The 20,376-nt window shown below is 50.9% G+C and overlaps 1 protein-coding gene across 1 annotated transcript; it reads right to left on the bottom strand.

Moving 5' to 3' along the window:
* Nucleotides 1–13,969: 13,969 nt before the first annotated feature.
* Nucleotides 13,970–16,711, bottom strand: GARIN4 (golgi associated RAB2 interactor family member 4). The gene is given in 5 exon segments (XM_047705512.1): nt 13,970–14,036; nt 14,038–14,568; nt 15,101–15,180; nt 15,465–15,484; nt 15,830–16,711. Coding segments are annotated over 5 exon segments (1,320 nt in total). The 5' UTR covers nt 16,452–16,711.
* Between the last annotated feature and the right edge of the window lie 3,665 nt (nt 16,712–20,376).

Below are 20,376 nucleotides of genomic sequence, written 5' to 3'. Positions count from 1 at the left end.
CAGTTGGCTCGAGAATTCTCTCTTGCTCAGGAGATGTTAGTTTTTTTATTCTATTTAGGACTTCAGCTGATCGGATGAGATCACCCTCATTATGAAGGGAAATCTGCTCTACTCACTGTCCACCAATTTAAGTGTCCATCTCACCCCAAACACCTAGAACACTGTTTGACAAATGTCTGGGCACCGGGCAGCCCGGTCATGTTGACACATAACCATCCCACGGCTCTCCCATCCCTCCTGATGTCTACCTTCCTGAAAGGATCCTAAGAATTCATCCACCCTGAGGAATACTATGGGGCACTTTGTGGAATGTTTACACTGTAAATGGTGGAATTTTAGCACCTATTTCCCAGGCATACGAAGCATGACTTGGGGTGGCATCTGGGGGAGAAGGGTCTTTCTGGAGGCTCTGAAGAAATCGCAGCACGCCAGCGTCTCTGTCAGCTAGCTGCTGTCCACACTAAGCTGCTAGCCTCTCTCCTCACTAAGTCTGGTTCACTCTTTGGCAGCTTTGCAGAGTACAGAAGTTAATTTCCAGCCTCTCCTCATGCTATCTTTGGTCCAAGCACAGCGGCAAGAAAAATTGTGAAGTAGACCAAAATACAGGGCATGAAACCAACCAAAACCACAGAAAGCACTCATCCGTGAGAGGAAGAGGACCCTCTGCCAGGCCAGTAGGGAAACAGGAGATCCCAGAGGCTTAAGAGGCTGGGAACTGGAGCCCAGGGTGAAGGTATGTACGTGTGTGTGTGTGTGTGTGCGCGCACGTGTGTGGGTGGGGGTTTGCCTGTGTGTGTTGTGTGCGTGAACCCTGACAGAATGAACTGTAAACACATCTCACCCTTCCTCAGGCTGTGGTGTCTCTAGTGCCTTTGGACACAGACCTATCCAAGCCCAGCCCACTTTGCCTTTCTTTTTTGCCCCTTTGCCCACACCTCACAGACTCTGTCCCTGTGGTTGCCCACCAGAGTCCCTTGCAATGGGGCTTGGTCTTCAGGGTGTTGGGGAACCTGCCATGGGGTAGGACTAAGGAGATCCAGGTTCTCCTGGTTCTGCCTCTGCCTCTGCTTCTGCTGCTTCTATTACAAAGGGATTCAAAGCTAACTCATCTCCCAGATGTCATCTAGCTCCAATAACGTGTGGTTAATTATTTGGGAAAGCAGTGAAATTCAGTGAATCAGTGTATATGAATGTTTCAGCTGCAAATAACACAACACTTGGAATAAAGAACTAAATGATGGGCTGATTCATTATAGCAAAGCCAGAGACTAGAGGGAGGTTGTTCTGGGATTGGTATGGTGTCTCTAGGAGGTCATGAAGGACTCCAGCTCTTCTGTCTTCCTTTTCTGCCTTCTTCATGGCTGCTGCTGTGTCCCCTCATCATGGCAAGATGGCTCCAGGGACTCCAAACTTTCCTTCCTCTGTAGCAGCTTGGCAAGTGGGAAGAACGGGGGAGGGGCACAATCACTAAGGAAAATCTTTCCCAGAAGCTTTTTTCTAGCAGCTTCCTCTTGGGTCTCTTTGGCCAGAACTGGGTCACAGGTCACTGGACAAGAGGATGGGACTGACCAGTCATGATCCATCCACTTGGACCAGGTGGACATACAAACGAATGAAATGGGGTTCTATCACCAAGAAAGCGGTGAAGCAGCTGTTGGGTGGGTTACTGATCGTGCCTGCCACAGCCGAGGGAGTGATTTCAGGAACAAGAAACAGAGACAGTGTCTGGTGGTTTTAACCAGAAAGGGAATTTATTGGAAAGAGAACAGGGGTGAGTCTGCAGGACAGAAGCAGGGAGCACACACAATAAATGCTTTTTAGCCAGAATGGCCTGTCATGGACCCCTCATCACTGTGAAAGAATTCTAGTGCCTCTACACTTTGTGTCACTTGTTCAACATTAAAGTCTTGGCACCTAGCACCTTGCACCTTACACTTGGCACCTAGCACCTTGCCTAGCACCTTGGCACCAGACAGCCCAGCTAATATCTAAGAATTTGAAAAGCCTCTATTAAGCCTGCAGCTTGAGAAGTACCGTACCTGGGAAGGCAGTGGTTGGGCTCGTTGGCGTCCACCAGGATTAATTACCAGGAAGCAAAGTAATGCCTGTATGTCTCCTATCATTCTGCAAGTCTTACTAACTGTTGGGTACGTTTAATTTAATTACAACACTAACACCTGTTTGTGTTAGCCAAGTTTGCAGCATGGGTGGCTATTCACACCTTCAAGGGATTAGAAGAATAGGGTTAAAAACAAACAAACACTGGAGGGAACGTTACCCACAATGAAGCTGGACTGGGGAGAATAGTCGTACCTGCAGCTGCTTCTCCCTTGGGTCTTCTCCTATGGGACACCCAGGGAGGGTACTGATGGGAGCAGAGGCTCCCCCGTTTGGCTCATCTTCACCTGCCCCTGGGCTGTGCTGAAACAAAGGTTCTTCAGGTGTGCCTCTGGGGAGGGAATCTGCATTTTTCACTGTCCCTTGCTGATTCTGAAGAGCAGTCCAGTTTAAGAAATTCTGGTGGAGTGCAGCTAGCAAGGACTTTAGAATCAGACAAAGCTGAGTTCAAATCTGACTTTTGCTACTGTGGCCAGGGACCATTATGAGGCTTCTCTAAGCCTCAGTTTCCCCATCTGTAAAATACGAAGCTTGAGTAAGATGCTGTATTTTATTTTATAATAATGTATTTTAAATTAAAATTCTCTCAAATTGAAAATTTCTATTCTTCTTTCAAGTATAAAATCGGACTCTCCCCAAGCATCTCACTAAGCTGGGAAAAAATTAAGGCTAAGAATCACAGTGCTGAAAAGAATGGACTGGGACATCTGGGTGGCTCAGTGGGTTAAGCATCTGACTCGATCTTGGGGTGTAAGATCGATCCCTGCGTCAGGCTCTGTGCTCAGCTTAGGGCCTGCTTGTCCCTCTCCCTCCTCCAGCTTGCTCTCATTCTCTCTCTTAAAAAAATAAAATCTTTTAAAAAATAAAAAGAACAGGACCATACCTGCCTGCCACCCTTTCCTCCATCTCAACCCGTCCCACCTGGGAGACCAAAAGGCCGAGGCCGTGACTTCCAGGCTCTTAAGCGGCTAGCGGAAGCCTGATCCTGGGGCCCTATGGGCAGTGTGGGAATCCTGGGCGGATGAAGCCCTGGCTGGCTGGCCAGGGAGCAGGATTCTGAGGTCTGTCCGTGCTTGCCGGTGGGGTACAGGTTCAGGGACTCCAGGGGTCCCAGGAGTATGGGTCCACGTGACGGTGCCAGGAATGACACCTGGAACGTAATAAATATCAGTTCCCACCATGTCCTGCATTACAGTAAGATATAAATAATAAGATAATTATGAGTTACTCTTTCAGAGAGATCATCATTTTAAGGGGGAGAGACAGTTGAGACCAAGCACAAATTCCGTAATGTAGAGAATGTAGAGTGTTAGGGTCCGTGATCAAGGGAAGGAGACATGCAAGGCGAAAGTCAAGCAAAGCTTTATTTCACGCCAAGCATCGAAAATCAAACCGACTGGTAGGGGCCGTCTCTTAGGAAGAGGCGACAACCCCGAGGGCGCCTCTCCCCGGAGGAGGCCGCTGGCCCACCCAACGAGCCGGCTGGAGGCGGAGAGGCCGCTCGCGGTGGCGCCGCCCCCAACGACTATCACCCAACAACTACCCCAACGACTACTACTACTACTACCCCAAGGGCTATCCTAACCGCTACTCCTCCTCCTCCTACTACTCCCCCTCCACCCCCACCCCCCACCCCTCAGCCCCCACCCCAACCTCACAGACTAACCGTTATAGAGGCGGTTGAGCCCGGCCCACACAGAGCTGGCCAATGAGATTGCAGCACACCACAGTAAATATATGCGCGCCTCACTGATTGGATGTCTCTATCCGACCTGGCCCCGCCCCCGCCCCTATATAATCTGTGATCTGGCTAACCAGGCCCTCATACAGGCCCTCACATAGAGATGGAAATGTTTTGGGGGAGGGGGCAGGAAAGCCCTTCCAACCTCTGTAAATTATACTTGCGGGATTTCCCATCTCAACAGAAAATTTTAAAAAACTGTTTACTCCTTCCCTCTCCCTTCTTGTCAATAATCTTTTGCCTCCCTCTCTTTTAAGAATCAGGTTACACTGGGCACCTGGGTGGCTCAGTCTGTTGAGCATCTGCCTTCTGCTCGGGTCATGATCTCAGGGTCCTGGGCTCCCTACTCTGCCAGGAGTCTGCTTCTCCCTCTCCCCCTCCCCCTGCCTGTGCGCGCTCCCCCCACCCCCACCCCCACCCCACCCCCACCCCACCCCCACCCCACCCCCCCACCCCCCCGCCAAAAAATTTTTTTTCTTTTTTAAAGAGTCAGATTGTTTTGATTCTATCATGCCCAAACTACCGGTCAATCTTAACTCATATTTAAGGGAAATATTTTGGAAAAATCTTTTCTTTACTTGAAATCGTTAAGAAAAGGGCAGCTACTCCCTTTGGAGTTTAGGGTCAGAAGAACGGGAGCCGCCTTCCTCTCCCCTGTCTTCTCAGAGTGGTCTTTTTCTCCCTCCTCCTGGAAATGAGATGCCTGAGGCTTCATGCCTGGGTTGACTGATCCAAGAGCTATCCTCTAAGGTCCTCTGTATGAACATTCAGACTTCCTAACCCTCTTGGCCAGGTCCCAGAATATTCTGTTCCCTTGACCAGCACACCCAATGAGGAACAAGTAGAAGAAGGTCAATGTAGGAAACGCAAGGGGAGAAGAGAATCATGGAGTTGTCATGGGAAGTGGGATATAAATTAAATGCCCATGTCCAAAGATGCAGAAGGTTCTGTGTGCTCTGTTGTCCAAGATGTACACTGTGGGGTGGTTTTGGCAGGGAACGGGGCTGAACGAGAACTCAGCGCCAAGAGAGGAGAAAGACGGGGCTGAACGAGAACTCAGCGCCAAGAGAGGAGAAAGAGGGAAAGCTTGGTGGCCAGATGCTTTCTCTTCCTCTGACTCTTGCTGGGTCACTTAGAAACAACACAGAAACCCAGACTGTGTTCCTTCCTCTGAATGACTTCCAACTCTGTCCCTCCCTGTCCCCCAACTGGAGGCCACTCTATTTTTAAATTTCTCTTGGGAAGTAGATTCCAAAGTCTTCCAGTCAGGGGAGCCTCTGATTTCCAGTAAATTCAGGGTCACATAGTTTTCTATATTCATTTGCCTTCAGTTTGCATACAATTAGCATGCTTTGGAGTCCCGGACTCTGAGTGAAAATTACCCAGAGAATTAATGCAAATGGGCCCAGCTTTTGTGCTCCACTGCGGTGGCAGAGTGTGGCAGCGTCAGCCTCAGAGAGAGAGAGTGGCAGGCCTGGCTTATAAGCAAGAAGTCTTGTCATCCTCTTGATCTGCAGGTACTCACACTGGGCCCACTGGGAACTCTGTCTGGGGCCGGGGGGGTGGGGGGGCTCTGTTTTCCGGACCTTGAAGCTTCATCCCTAATGTGGTGGAACCTTGGAGAGGGAACTTCAGTCACGACGTGGGCATGGGAGCTTAGGTGGGACAGGAGCTGGCTGAGGATGGACCTTCAGATCTAAGTAAAGTTGGGGGTGGAGATGGAAGGAAGGAGGACAGAGCTCATCACTGGAGACTGAGAGAGCCTGCAGGAGGGGAGCCCTGGGTAGGAAAGGAGAGCGGGGAGAGATAAGACAGAGCAAGACTGGGAGGGTAAGCCCTGTGTGGCTAGTTAGAATGGAGAGTGGACGTTTATTAACTAGGAAGTTAAACTAGGTTTGTTAACTAGGAAGTTAACTAGGTTTGTTAACTAGGAAGGTCAAAGTTAGCAAATGCCTGGCTAGGCAGATTCCCTGGGGGGCCATTCCTTTCCTCTCTGCTAGACAGGACTTTCTTGTTGGGCCCAGAAATCCATCCCTTGGGTCTGCCCAGGGATGGTCTGAGGTGTCACAGCCTGAAAGGGCCAATGACAGAGTGGTTCCTGGTAAGACAGAGATCAGCAGGTTGGAACCGGAAGGAACGAGCATACCACTCTGCCCACAGAGGCAGCTCATTCCTCCAGTGGCCAAGACACCTCGGGCCTGAATGAAAGGCTCTGTCTGTAGCAGAGAAGTGGAGGGAAAGGGAGTGACCCCCAGGGCCAGGGGCCAGGGTGGCACCTGACATGGCACCCAGTGTTCTAAGCCAGGGAGTTTATGGACAGACGGCTGGCTGTGGGCTGGCTGCTCACCACAGTGCAGGGGCAGATACCTTCTAAGGCCACGCACTCCACAGAGTCAGCCCACGAGGGGGTCAGGAGGGTGGAGACCCCTTGGGATTTAATCCTGGCTCCACTCCTGAAGGCCTTGGGAAAGTTATTTGAACTTGTCTGTGCCTCACTTCCTTCATCTGTGAAATGGGAATAATTAGGCCAACTTTGTCGAGCTGTGGAAAAAGAGGGAAACACAATAGCCCCTGTAGAATTTTTCGAATAGTGACTGCCAGGAGAGGAAGCACTCAGTAGATGCTACTGTCATCATACGGGGCAGCCCCGAACAAGATGCAAGGAGAAGCCAGTGGAGCCTGGAGGGAAACACGGGGTTGGGGCTGTAAGAGTGTGTTTGGTGGGTGGGGGGAGTCCCAGTCTCTTGGCTCTGTGCCCAGTGTGGCGGCTGCTTGTCCACTTTCGGCCCCAGTGGACACAGCCACAGCAGCAGGCCATGTGGATGAGGGCCAGGCCCGGGCTCTGGCCATCCACAGGCTGGGAAGTGACACTTGTCACTTCTCTCCCCTCTTTCCAGGAGGAGAGTATGAAGGAAAAGAAATTGTTCCTTTCTTAGTTTGGCAAGAAGGCACCGGCAAGCTGGAGGGAGGGACCCCAGTAAGAAGAAAGGCACAGAACCCTGCCTGACTTGTTTGTCCCACTCCCAGCGAAGGGTCTGCTGGTCTGGCCTCTGTGGGTAAGAGGGCACTGAGCATCCTTGGTGGTGTCTCTGTCCTGGGCTTCCTGCTGGTCAGCTCAGAGGACTACTGGAAGGAGAGGAGGGAGGGCCGTAGGGTGTAATGGACTGCCCTGGAAGCACTGTGCGCAGATGCAGGAGTGACTGGTGGGCCCTTTCTAGTCAACAGAGCCCTCCACAGATGCCTTTTCTTCCTGCCTCACACACACAGCCAGCCTCCGGGACACTCCCTGTGCTGCACACATGTCACCCTCCCAGCATATCCTCCATTTGCACAGTTGCTATCCTGTGGCCAGCAGCACTGAGCTGGCGGATGGCAAAAAGGGCCAAGAGGCTTCTGAATGGGCTCTTTTCCACGTCCTGACTACTAAGATCCCAGAGCAACGGGCGAAACCCCGGTGTTTCCTCCAGCCCTTGCTCCTCCCTTGAGATCCAGCCCCTGATGCTGGGGGACGTCTGGTGGCCCCGCTCTCAGGGACCTCGCCTCCTCCCAAGTAGAGTTAGTGGACGAAACAGATTTTAACGTTACAGTGTTTCTGTCTCTCAGGCCCGGCCAGAGTTATGTCTTCTTGTCCTAGGTTATGTCAGATTTATCCCTAGACTGACTTCCATTGTCATCAGCTGAAGTTAAATTCACCATCCCTGGATGCCCAGAGAAGTCCCAAAATGGTTGCTACTTGCTGGTCAAGCAATGGTTGCTACTTGCTGGATTTTAAAATCAGAAAGGAGCCCTTGTGTCTGGGTCCAGTCAGTCAGTTGGAGAGGGCCTGGTTGCCGTAAGCCTGAATTGGTCCATCCACAAGACCCCCTGTCCCATCTCTGAAGGCTGGGTCCCGGGCCAGGGCTGGGACGGGCCTCTCTGATTTTGCCCCTTGGCCAAGAGGCTGAAATGACCTCGTAAAGTTGAGGGAGTGGACGTGAAACAGAAACAAATGGCTTTAGTTCCAGGAAGTCAGAAATGGAAGGAAAAGTTGTAGATATGCTTTGAGACCCACTGTGGACTAGGTTTTTGCTGTGTTGGCCAGAACTCTGCAGCTGACCTTGGGAAAGCCCCTCTCCTCTCTAGGCCTCAACTTCCTCATATGTAAAGTACATCTGGGATTCGTCAAGATCCTTCTGGGTCTGACATGCTGTGTGGTTGTAGGTGTCCCAGTACTCTCTCTGTTTGCCAGGGGTCAATGAGCCCGAAGGCATGTGGCGAGGGATAGGGAGAAGGGGACCAAGAGACGTCCAGTGCGGGTTCTTGTGAGTTTAATTAACTGAAAGGGGGAGGACAAGAAAGGGGTAAGAAAATAAAGTAAAAAGAAGGAAGAACATAAGAGAGGGAGTTGAGGAGAGGGAAAGTAGGAAACCTGGAGGTGGCACAATGACCTCAGGGCTCCTCAGGTACATCCTGGCCTGGCTGACTTTGTTAGAAGGGGAGGTGAGGGAGTGGCAAATCTTGTTTTCCAAAGAAGGCCACAATACCATCGCTGCCCCCACGTTCTTTTGCAATGTGGTCTTATCATTGCCCTATGAAGAAGGAAAAGTTCAATTTCTCTCCCCTAAACCCTGGGTTGCCCTTCTGACTCACTTGTAACCAGTAGAATGTGGTAGCAGTTCCGTTGGGTGCCTTCTGAGGCTCAGGGAGAAGCAGCTTCCACTTGGCTATCTTGAGATATTTGCTCTGAGGGAAGCCAATCTGACTACCCGTGAGCAGCATGAGGAAGGCTGCGTGTAGGCATTCCTGTGGAGAATCCCACCTTATAGCCATCTCCCTCAAGGCACCAGACATGTGAGTGAAGATTTCTTTGACTCGCCAGCCCGGACTACTGGTTCACCTCACTTGATACCATGAGGAGCAGAAGAAACTGCTCCCAGTGGAGCCCTGCCCAAATTCTTGATGTAGAAGAATCTAGGAGATATCATTTTTTAGGTCACAAAGTTTTGGGGGAGTTTGTTATAAAGCAAAAGGATGGGAGGAGAGGCTTATAAAAATACAAGCTTCCTTAAAATGAGAACCCTTCAACATGTATGAACAAGACTTTTAAGAGCTCAGAGATGTGTGAGATTTCAAAACTAATTGGGAAGCCAACTTCTCACGTTGCCTATCCAGGACATTACCACAAAGTTACCATTTTCTATAGGTCACCATATTATGTTTTTAAAGAGTGTATTTTTATGGGAAAGGGGCAAAAGGCACCCATCCCAGCAGATCGGTTAGAAGGAAAGAGGTGAGCAACAGCACATGTTGGCGAGGATGTGGAAACAGCAGAGCGCCCACGCATTCCTGGTGGGACCGCAAAGTAATGGCACAGTCACTGTGGAATTAGCATCTAGGACTGAACATACGTGTATATTCAATTCCATTTCTAAGTATATGTCTGACAGAAATGTATGTATATTTTTACCCAAAGATCTGCGTATAAATGTTCATAGCAGCACTATTCTTATTAGCCACAAACTGGAAGTAACTCGAACACCCACCAATGGCTGAATGAATCCATAAATTGTCGAATATGTCTGTAATGAAATATAGCTGTGAGAAGGAATAATTGCCACAAAAATCATGGACAAACCTCATGACTCTGATGTTGAGGGAAAGAAACCAGAGTCAAAGAACACATACAATGTGATTCCATTTACCTAAAGTGGAAAAAGAAGCAAAATGAGTCTCCGATGTCAGAGGTTAGGATAGTGGTTCGCCCGGCTGGTAGAGAACATGAGGGAGGGGGCCTTCTCGGATGTATGTTATATCTCAAACTCAAATGTGAAAAACAGGAGGACGGACATGCTCTCGAAGCAAAGGATAGTTCTTTAAATAACTCCTTTAACTTTCTAAAAGGTTTTATGAAAAACTTTAATTAATTTTTTAAATTAAATGAAATTCAATAAACAGGAGACTTTTAATTTCTCCTTCTTTAATCTCATGTACGTTGCGTATGGCAAGGTGCTGGGGCTATGACTATGTCCGTGGGAGAAGAAGCAGGGGCAACGTGGTCAGCGGCACCTGAAACCAGGGGAAAGAGGCCAGCCCCCCAAGGAAGGTGCTTCTCCGAGGCTCCTTGCTGCCAACTGTATTGTGTGCACGCAAGCGCATCTCTAGAAAGATCTTTCCCAAACTTCTGCAGGTCACGGCACATGTAGAAAATGGCAACATTGGAATGGCATACTGGCGTATCCCATGGGGCTCCTGGCAGCCAAAGCCAACTGGCTGGGTCCTCCGGGTGCCCCCAAGCTGAGTGGTATCATTTCCTCAGCACACTTGTGGGAAAACACCCACTTACAGAGTGTGGGAAAACATGAACCTCCATAACCCATTGTAAGTTCTCCTGCTCTTCTGCTCCAGGAACATCCAGCTCTATGTGCCCTTCATTTCTGGATTACAGGTCCCATTTGCAGTAATGAAGATCATGGGGTCCAGGGGTTGATGTAGCATTCCTGGTCTCTCCTTTATGCCGCGGTCTCATTTCCGCTTCCAGCCTCATTTCCCAAGACACCCTCACCCCCTTCCCACTACCCTCCCCCATGCTATGCCCTAAACACATGATATCCTGGGCGCGCTGTTCTTGTCTGTCATCTAGAAACCTCGCCCAAGACCCCCAAGCTTCCAGGTCCTCCTCTTTCTCCATCATCTCTCTGCTCAGACCTTCCCTTCTCTATGATGCCTCTTTCTATACACTACCCAAGGCCACCACCGCACTTTGATTTGCGTTACTGGTAGGTGTGTGTATTCATGAATTATCTTGCCCATAGGAGGTGCTCAACAACTGTTTCTCCAATGACTTCTAGGCTGCAGAGAGACCGTGACACTAATTCCACCCTACCCCTATTCTGGATGGTCACTCATCATCCCCTTGTCGGAACCCCCACGTTCCTAGGGTACCCGTCTTGTGGCCACTCCACACTCTGCCATTGCCCTGCCCTGGGAGCCATGCAGCCTGGTTGAGAGACATTACGCCCCTCCCGCCCCCCCCCCCCCAACTCTGGGATTGGCATTAGGCTAATTGTGATGTGACAAAGGGAAGGGGTGACTGCCCCTTAGCCTCAGTCCTGGCTCCCACCATTCAAGCAATAGCCCGTAGTACCAGGATGTGGCCACAAGGGGCTCTACTGGGCGACTCTTACCTGTACAGTGGAGGAGGGTTTGTGGGAATCCATCTTGCCCAGATGCGCAAGGAACAGCTCAAGGAGCTGTCGTCGCCTGTCCACTTCCCTTTGGCTGCCTTATCCTGATGTTTTACCCCTTAGCCAAGATTTTCCTCCTTGCTTCTTGTTATCCCCTTTACACCAACAGTCACCGCGGGGAAGGGCACGTCCCCTTTTGTCTGTTCTCCCTCCTCTAGATGAGTGCTGAACCTATGCCATGAGCTCCCTGTCCCTCCAGGCTGTGGGATGGAAAATTGTCCTGTGCCATCTTTTCAACACCTCCTGACTCTGCCCCCCTCTGTTTCCCCAACACCACCCAGGATTAGGTTTCTTCATCTCTGGCCAGGATTAATACAATCCTGGCTTCCTGGAGGATCGCCTGTCTCCAGACAGCCCCCTGGCCGCCAGCTGTCCACCCTGGCTTTCAATGGCTCCCCAAGGCCCAGACATTCACACAGCAGCCCAGGTGCCCAAAGATCCAGCTGCCTGATTCTCCAGCCTCACGTCCCTCTTCTCCCCTTGGGCTCCAACCAGCAGTACTGAAATGCCTGGAATTGCTCAACACATGTGATATTTCAAGGTTTTGTACTTTGCACACATTCTTTTCTGTGACCTGCACCTCTCCATGCTGTGCCCTAGCGCCCCATACTTCCTCAGCCTGGCAGAGCCCTAGTCACCCTTAAAGCTGCTGATTCCTCTGTGAACCCTTCCCGGACCTCAGACTCCTTCCCATGCCCATGGATCCTGTGCGCTGAACATACGTCTCTCCTCGAATCTGCCACTTAGAGTTGGGCTGACTACTCAAGCCTGTCCTGTTTTCCCCATGGACGCCACAGCTCCCCCCGGGAGGCCGAGCTAGCACTCAGTGGGTGATACCCGGGAGGTGTTGCCTCACCCCTCTCTGAACCATCACCTCCACCTTGACCAAGTCCTTTAAATGCTCCGAACTCCCCTTTGCTGATCTGCCAAATGGAGACCTGGGACAATCAGAAGAACTTTAAATCATTAATGAACTTTAAGGGGCTAAGTGCTGCTCAACAGCCAAATGCTATGCAGATGTCTTTATTCCAGACTCGCATTTACCTGCACTTGCCTGTGTGGAAATCAGAGGGTCAAAGGAATGGGATGTGCTTTTTTTGTAACTTCACTGCCTTGAGTCCAGGGAAAAGCTGGTTCCGAGTCAACTATTAATTCTGTCTCCCCATAGCAACGACTCTTCTCTGAAGCTCTGGGTTAATGATTTTTTTTTTTAAAAGATTTTATTTATTTATTTGCCAGAGAGAGATCACAAGTAGGCAGAGAGGCAGGCAGAGAGAGAGGAGGAAGCAGGCTCCTTGCCTAGCAGAGAGCCGGATGCGGGTCTCGATCCCAGGACCCTGGGATCATGACCTGAGCTGAAGGCAGAGGCTTTAACCCACTGAGCCACCCAGGCACCCCTGGGTTAATGATTCTGAGGTTGTTTTCCTCGCGGGGCCAAACCCTATCTAATCTGTGGCATGTTCTATTCTTGAAGAATAACTTGACTCACTCCAATAATTCTCCATTCTGGGGTTGTGAATCTTGTTCGGCCCGAGGAAACGGTGACTGTGTGGGGGTCCCTGCCTCCTTTCCTTCCTCATCCGCGCCTCCACCCCATGGCCGCCACCACCTTCCCTTTACAAAGAGAAGAGACTCCTCTCCTCCCCCACTGAAGGGCCAAGCACATATGCTGGAACCTAACAAATAATCTCCCTCACGTGAAGTTTAAGGATTTGTTTTCTGAACTCTGGAGGGGAGACTTGGTAAGGAGAAACCCCTTTAAATTGTTTCTCCGTACAAAAGTTTAGTTAGTGGCGGTGGGAGGAATGGATTGTAGGGAGATTCCCGACTGGTCCCTGGAATCCCAGGCTGTTTATGGCTGCAGTGCAGGTCACACAGAGGGTGGGGATGGAAGTCTGGGATGGAGTCTTGAGATAAGACCAGCTGATGGCTGTGAACTCCCTGAAATTCAAAAACCAGCTCGCAGAGGCTCACTACCAGGAGTCCCCCAGCTCCCATCCCTCCCTCCCCTTAATCTAGTACATTTGGTGCAGAGTTTTGGAACACAGTGGTGGAAATGCTTTGCATAAAGGAGTGGGTCACTGTTCTGCAAAGGTTCCACTGTGCCATAGGAACAAGTTCACTTTTCTGAGCCTCAGTGCTCCTATCTGTAAAATAGAGATTACATTTACCGTAGGTAAATTATGCCAAGAACCCAGAACCCAATTTAAAGAGACCAGACCTTCCAGACAGAAGACAAACACTTTTCGTGCGTACATAAGAGTGAAAACGTAAGGGAAGGCATTGGTATGTCTGAAGCAGTAATTTCATCATAACTGCCCCGGCATTTCTCGGACCATTCAGACTGCAGAGATCTGATTGCCGAACAGAACATTTCCAACAGCACTGAAAGCCCGGTCTTCGCCTCATGGTCTTGTTTTCCTTTTCACACCATCCTGAGTTTTGTGTGTACTGTTCCCTTGTGTTTTGTCCCACATGTGCTTTTAAAATTTTTTACCACATGTACTTTCGATCTTGTTTTGGAACTATTCTACAGGTGGAATAGGTGACAGCCACAGAATAGGTGTTTATGGTAGGCCGGGTATGCAGCTGCGCACTGTTGCACGTTTTATCTCTGTCACATCCCACTCTATTGTCAGTTGTGTTGATGGTAATTTGGGCTGCTTGCGGTGTTTTGCTACTTTTTGCTATAAAACGTTCTCACTGCCTTAGCAAGTTCTTTCCTTGGTATATACCCTGGGTATAGACAGGTTCTCAGTCTAGCTGAGAATATTGCCAGCAGAGGCTGCTGCTCCCCTCTTCCCTCCACTGAATAGCCTGTAGAGATGGGGAGTCGCCCCCCCCATTCTTTCTTTGTCCCTGTTCTTTGTCTATGGACCTTCAGGGATTACGCCTCGGCGATGGCTTCCATACCGCTCCTGTCCGCAGTCTTCACCACGTCCAGGTCTCTGCCGCCTGAGGCTGGCTATGATCTTCCGCTGGATGGAGCTGATCCTGCTGAGCCTCTTGGTGCCTGAGCCCCAGCTGCCGGCGGAGAGGCTCTGCCCGGACTTGTGGGAGGTCCCGGACTCCTCGGCGATGGGGGCGTGGTTCATGCGTTTGTCGGGGGCGTGTCTGCCGCGCGCCGGGCTGCTGGGGCCCTTGTGCTTTTCGTCCTCTCGCGCGGTTCTGTGGCCGCCTAAGGAGCGGCTGGAGGCTTTCGGGGTGATCTTGTTCCCCGGGGCCTTGTGGCGGCTCTCGGCGGCCCTGTGGTGGCGGGAACTGCGCGGGGCTCGCTCCTCCTCCCGGCTCTCCCTCCGCTCCCTCCGGCGCTTGCGGGGCGGCCTTCCCGCCGGCTCCCCACTGCCCGCCGAGCTCGGCGCGTCGGAGAGGAGCTGGCCTTGCGACCCGTCCGGAGCGGCTTCTCCCGCAGACTTGGCGGCAGCTCCGGGCCGGGCGAATGCCAGGCGTCTGCCGGCCTCCCCCGCTGCGAACTCTGCTGCTGTCTGTAAGGACCTATTTAGAAACCGTCCCTGCTCTCCTTCCCCCAGGGGATTTACTTGGAAAGAAGTCCTGGAAACCAGCTCCAGGTAACAAAGCCCAGATATAAGGGTGGGTCAGGCTAGGTGGAGAATTCAATCAGTGGGGGGAATGCATACTGTCGCCCTGGTTACCAAGGAGTATGGGCCCCGCCCTGGAGCCTTTGGGCGCCTCCCAATCAAGGTGTAATAGGCTGGTTCAAATGTCTACTAGGGTAAATTGTAACTCAATTGGTCACCTAGCATCACTGTGGAGTTTCCTGTGTGTGTTACAATCTCATTGGCCACCCGTGCGTGGCCAGGCCCGAGGGCATGGCCTTTGCCTTTAAAAGCCAAAAAGTCTGTGAAACAGAAGGGTCGCCCTCTCTTGTAAGAGGTTCGTTCCCCAGCGTTTGGTTAGATTCTTAATGCTTGGCTCGAAATAAAGCTTTGCTTGACCTTCGCTTTATATCAGTCTGGCTCCTTTAATCGCGGACCCATTATTGGGGCATAACACTGTCCCTGCTGCCGCCACTGCCGCGGCTGCCGTGACCTCCCGGGCGGCCGCCGCCTCGGTCGTGGCCCCTGCTGCCGACTCCCTCTAGAGCCTGGTAGGTCCTCCTTTTGGGGCAGCTACAGTGGGCATGCTGTTGGGTTTGGGGGGTCCTGAAAGGTCTCTTCCCCGCCAGCAAAAGCTGCAGAGGTGGCCCCGGCTGTAAGGACCTATTTAGAAACTTTCCCTCCTCCCCTTCTCCCAGGGGATTTACTTGTGAAGACAAGTCCCAGAAACCAGCTTCAGGTAACAAAGCCCAGATACAAAGGTGGGTCAGGCCAGGTGGAGACATCCGATCAGTGGGGGGGGATGCATACTGTCTCCCTGGTTACCAAGGAATATGGGCCCCGCCCTGGAGCCTTTGGGCGCCAATCCCAATCAAGGTGTAATAGGCTGGTTCAAATGTCTACTAGGGTAAATTGTAACTCTTAATTGGTCACCTAGCATCACTGTGGAGTTTCCTGTGTTACAATCTCATTGGCCACCTGTGCGTGGCCAGGCCTGACCGCATGGCCTTTGCCCTTAAAAGCTAATCTGTGAAACAGAGCAGGGTCGCCCTCTCTTGTAAGAGGGGCATCGTCGAACGTTCGGTTAGATTCTTGATGCTTGGCGCGAAAAAGCTTTGCTTAACCTTCGATTTGTGTCACTCCTTTATTCACGGACCCACTGGGGCATAACCGGCCACCTCAGAGCCAACATGGAGGCTCCTGATCCCCTTTTCCTTGGAAATCTGCCCCTGCTGGGTTCCTCCCAGCTGCAATGGCCTCGGTTCTGCTGGGACTGTCCACGGGTGGCCACAGGACGGAAATGAGCTTTTCCCAGTAGGGGAAGAGGTCTTCCTGTGCATCCAGAGGGGGGCTCAGCTGCAGGTAGCAGGAGCTGCCGGTGGCGAACTTGAGGCGCAGCTGTTGTTTCTCAGGGTCTTGAATGGATATCCGCACAAACTTCAAGGGAAGGAGCCTGGTGAGCTCCAGGGTCATCGAAGCCTTGCGGCCTTTTCCCTTGGTGGCCTGGCCCTGGTCGGAGTACTCTTCACAGCCGGTGGCTGGGCGGGCCAGCAGCAGGACATCTGGGAGCGGGAGGACGGGGCTGGTGGATGCGATGGCCACCGTTATCATTCTGATTCTGTTGTGCACGTCGACGATTTCTCCCCTTTTTGTGACCTGGATAAAGTCGCTTTCAAAAATAGGTGAATATTTAAAAATGTCATATTCTCCCTTGCGCAGTTGTCGCTGGAGTTTCCCCATGGCGGTGTTGAACATGCCCACCCTGGAGGCGCTGTGGGCTGTGTGATACGGCGGCAGAGACTCCATCTTCATTAGTTTGTATCACAGTGGGGCCGGCAAGGGGTGGGCGTTGGTCTGGGGGCTGGTCCCTGGAGCTTCGACCTCTGTTGGGTTGGCAGAGCATGCAGCCCCCCTCCTGCGGCTCTCGGCTGGCTCTGTGGCAGGGGTCCCAAACCCACCCCGCGCCCCACAGGCCACAGGCCCCACTTTGTCTCAGAACCTCCCAAGACAGGGGTTAGGGTGGTGGGCTCTGAGGGTGACCGAGGGGACGCTGGTGGGTGCCTGGACCTCAGACTGAAGCTCTGCAAGGGTATAAAGATCTATGGTGGCTCCTCCACCTCACCTCTGTCCCTTACTTTTTTATCTTATGCGAACTGCAGTCCTGGTGAGAGACTAAACACTCTCTCAGCCTACACCCCTGTGCGGCCCTATTTATCCTCTGCTGCCCTTGGTGACCTGTCACTGTGTCACATACCCCTTTGTGACACCCCCTCAGGGCAGGGCCATCATCCTCCCCCTCCCAAATACCCCATTGCCCCCACAGAGGACAGGTCCACCGTGCCAGGGACCCAGGCGGGTATCTGAAATAAAAATGGCTTCAAGTGGAACAATTTTGTGTGGGGATTTTTTTTTTCCCTCCCCCAAATTCGGAAGATTCAGCAATTGGACAAAATCTATAGGAATTACTATAAGACGATGGGATACGTTTGAACCATTTGAGCTCTTGGTTTCGCTTTATCCAAGAACCCAGAATTGGCAGTCTTGACCCTTAACCTGCTCCTTCATAACATTGCAGTAGACATGGCTGCTAGTAGCCATTAAGGGCCATTAATGATGACATTAAAACCGGCCTCCCCTAGGCACCAAGCCGTGTTCTCCACATACGACCATGAGAATCCATCAGGTTTGGTACTGTTCCTACTGCCCCGTTTTATGAAGAGAGTGAGGTGACATCATCAGCCTAGGTTCACAGAACTAATGGTCGTAGAGGCCATGTTCACGGGCAGGTCTACCGGATTCTAAAGCCTTGTTGGGAACCACCATAGTACTTTGCTCCACAAAGCTTGGGCCAGCCACAGGTTTTAAACCAGACTGATTTAAGACCTTCCTGCGGCACTGTCGGAAGTTGCATGACTCCCTGCGTGTATGTGTGTTATGGAGAGAACCTAAGACGTTACTTCAGACAGCGGCTGGGCTGAATTGGGAATTAAATTTTACAGGGGGGCATCTTGTTTCCTCCCCTCGCTTATGCTTCCACAAGCAGCCCATCTGTGGAAACCTGGTTATTGTCTCCTAAGACCCCCCCCCTCCCAGGTTTTCATCCCTTCTCCTCCAGTGAAATGAAGCGGGGGTGGGGGGGGGGAGTGCTGAGATGTCATCCGCGATTCCAAGAGCTTGCCAAGCAGCCTCCGGGGGCAACAGGAGTGCTTTGGAAGCAGCAACACCTGTGGGGAGCAAGTACCCTCGTCCTTCCTGCCTTACTGCCCCTCCCACACAGCTAGCCACAGAGTATGTGATTTCTAAACTGTTGCTTGAAAGTTCCAGAAGGATTATCTGCTCCCAACTCTCGTATCTCCCGGTTTGAGGTTATGCCCGAAATCCGACATTTGGGATTCATTCCTTGAAATTAAATGCCTTTCTGTTAAAACGCACACACGTGTTCATCGACAGGTGAAAGGACAAATAAAAGGTGGTCTATCCATACAGTGGGATGTTATTCAGCTGCAAAAAGAAATGAGGTACTGCTGCGTGCTACAACGGGGATGAATCCTGAAAATAGGATGCTAAGTGCAGGAAGCCAGAGGCAAAACGGCCACATACTGTATGATTTCATTTAGACAAAATGTTCCAGAAGAGGCAAATCCATAGATATATTAGAGGTTGACTGGGGCTGGAGGGAGGGGAGTGTAGGGAGCGACTGCTTAATGAACAGGACCAGGATTTACTTTGTGGGGATGAAAATTCTGGAACTAGATAGTGATGGTCTCAGAGCATTGTGAATGTACTGAGTTTCACTCTCTCTAGAATGGGTACGATGGTAAACTTTATGTTGTAGTTTCTCTCTCTCTTACACAATGCACATATACATTCCTGCTTGGAACCCTTTAGAAAGGTCAGTGGCATGACTCAGCTTTCCATTCCGTCATCTATAAAATGGAGTAAGAGTTGCCGTGAGGATTCAACGAGATAATGCACGTGAAGTGTTGAGCGTATCGTGGAACTCAATAAATCGTAGCTGCTGTAATCATTCATCCTTCACTGACCCTTCAAGCGTCGGTGCAGATTGCTTCCTGAGAGCAGTTTTTGAGAAGACAAACTGAGAAGCTTCTGGGGTTAGAGCTACTATGAGAACACAGAAGGATGCTCAGTGGGCAAAACTGGCTTCTTCTGAGTCCCGGCTTCAGGCAGATCCATGAACACACAGAGAAACTGAGCACAACCAGAGTATGGGATGCAAGGAGAGGAAAGGCTTAATATGGGTTTGGGTTTCAAGGGTTTGTTCCAAGCCCATGGGGAGAAAAGTGGGATAAAGATGGAAAATAGCATTTTAGCTCTTGGCAGAAAGTGCAAGTTTTAATTCCAGAATCCCCTGGGGCCAGAATCCTTTAGAACTCTCGATTCTGAAAGAGGTGTCAGGCCCAATGTCAGGGAAAGGCAAGGGGACAAGGATGAGGTCAGGAGAGAGGCTGGACTCTTCCAGGCCCTGCAGTGTGACGTCACCACCCCAGCAGGAGGCGGCCGCTTGGAAAGACAGTGGCAAACCAGGTGCCTGATTCTGGCGGAGGCCCCCATCCGATTAATTCTGCTGGATCCTCCCAACCTTCCCTCTCCGTCGAATGTGAAACAAGATGAACTAAACAACTTGATGGTAAATACATGTTCATCTTTCTTTATTCAAGTATCAAAACACAAACTTGGCCGCAGAAAATTAAACTGCTGTTAATGCACTTGCTAAAAGGAGCTTTCAGTTCCACTAATCATAGTTCCACTAACATTTTGGCCATAGCCACCACCCACTTCCTTCCTCTCCAATTCATTGTCCGTGGCAGCTGAGAAAAAACGGTCTTGAGTTTTCGTAACAGCTGATTGGTGACACCTACACCTAAGACTGGAGGGTAAATGCGAGAAATTCCGCCCCCCAACCTCTTAGAGAAACCAGATTATCTCCTGAAAGTGGGGGCAAACAGGTGCTATCACCAACTGGATCTTTAGAAATCGGGAAGTGTCCCTGTTGTGCAAGCAAAGCAGCAAAATCAGGAGACTGGTGTCGCAGGGGTTAACTTGAACCGTGCAGGAGTTCGTGCAGGAGTTCAGAGGAGCAAGCTTCCCATTCACGTGCACAGGAGTCTGAACCTGGAATGAAGCTTACTCTCCCTCCGAAGAAAGATGTTAGTGGCAGAGCAGCCCATTTTTATTTCTAGCCTGTTAGGGATACCTTTGTGTGCAGGCAAAGAGCAAGGGCGCCTAGTTCTGTTCCAGACCTAAGGAATCCTATTCTGGAAATTCCAGAAAACTCGGGGGAGTTACCTTTCTTTGAATTAGCACTCCTATCGCATCTAAATGATTCTCTCCCTGTCTTCTTCCATTCTTTCCCTGTGTTTGAAACACATACAACAATCAGACACATATTTGGACATAATGGGTGTAGTCGAGTGACTACTTTCAGAAATGTCCTGGGGCAGAAGGTACAGTGTTGAGCTGAACGACGGGTCTATGCTTTAGGCGTCTGTACATGCAGAGGAACCCAGTTGTGGTATTTGGCAATTCCGATTTTATTTCAAAACTCTATGCTAACGCCAAACAGTTAGTCGAAGGGATATACTTGGTTGGCGCCGTGTTCCGGAGCTTGTCAGTGAGAAACCGAGCATCAGATGCCACTGACTGAGGAACAGAATTTAAAGTAAACTATTTCACCCTGGGGCTCCCCAAAGAGCGAAGGATGACTCCTGGGAGAATT

Source organism: Lutra lutra, chromosome 15 (genome assembly GCF_902655055.1).
Source record: "Lutra lutra chromosome 15, mLutLut1.2, whole genome shotgun sequence".
In the NCBI taxonomy this organism is placed as follows: Eukaryota; Metazoa; Chordata; class Mammalia; order Carnivora; family Mustelidae; genus Lutra; species Lutra lutra.
This window is presented reverse-complemented; position numbering and strand designations above follow the sequence as displayed.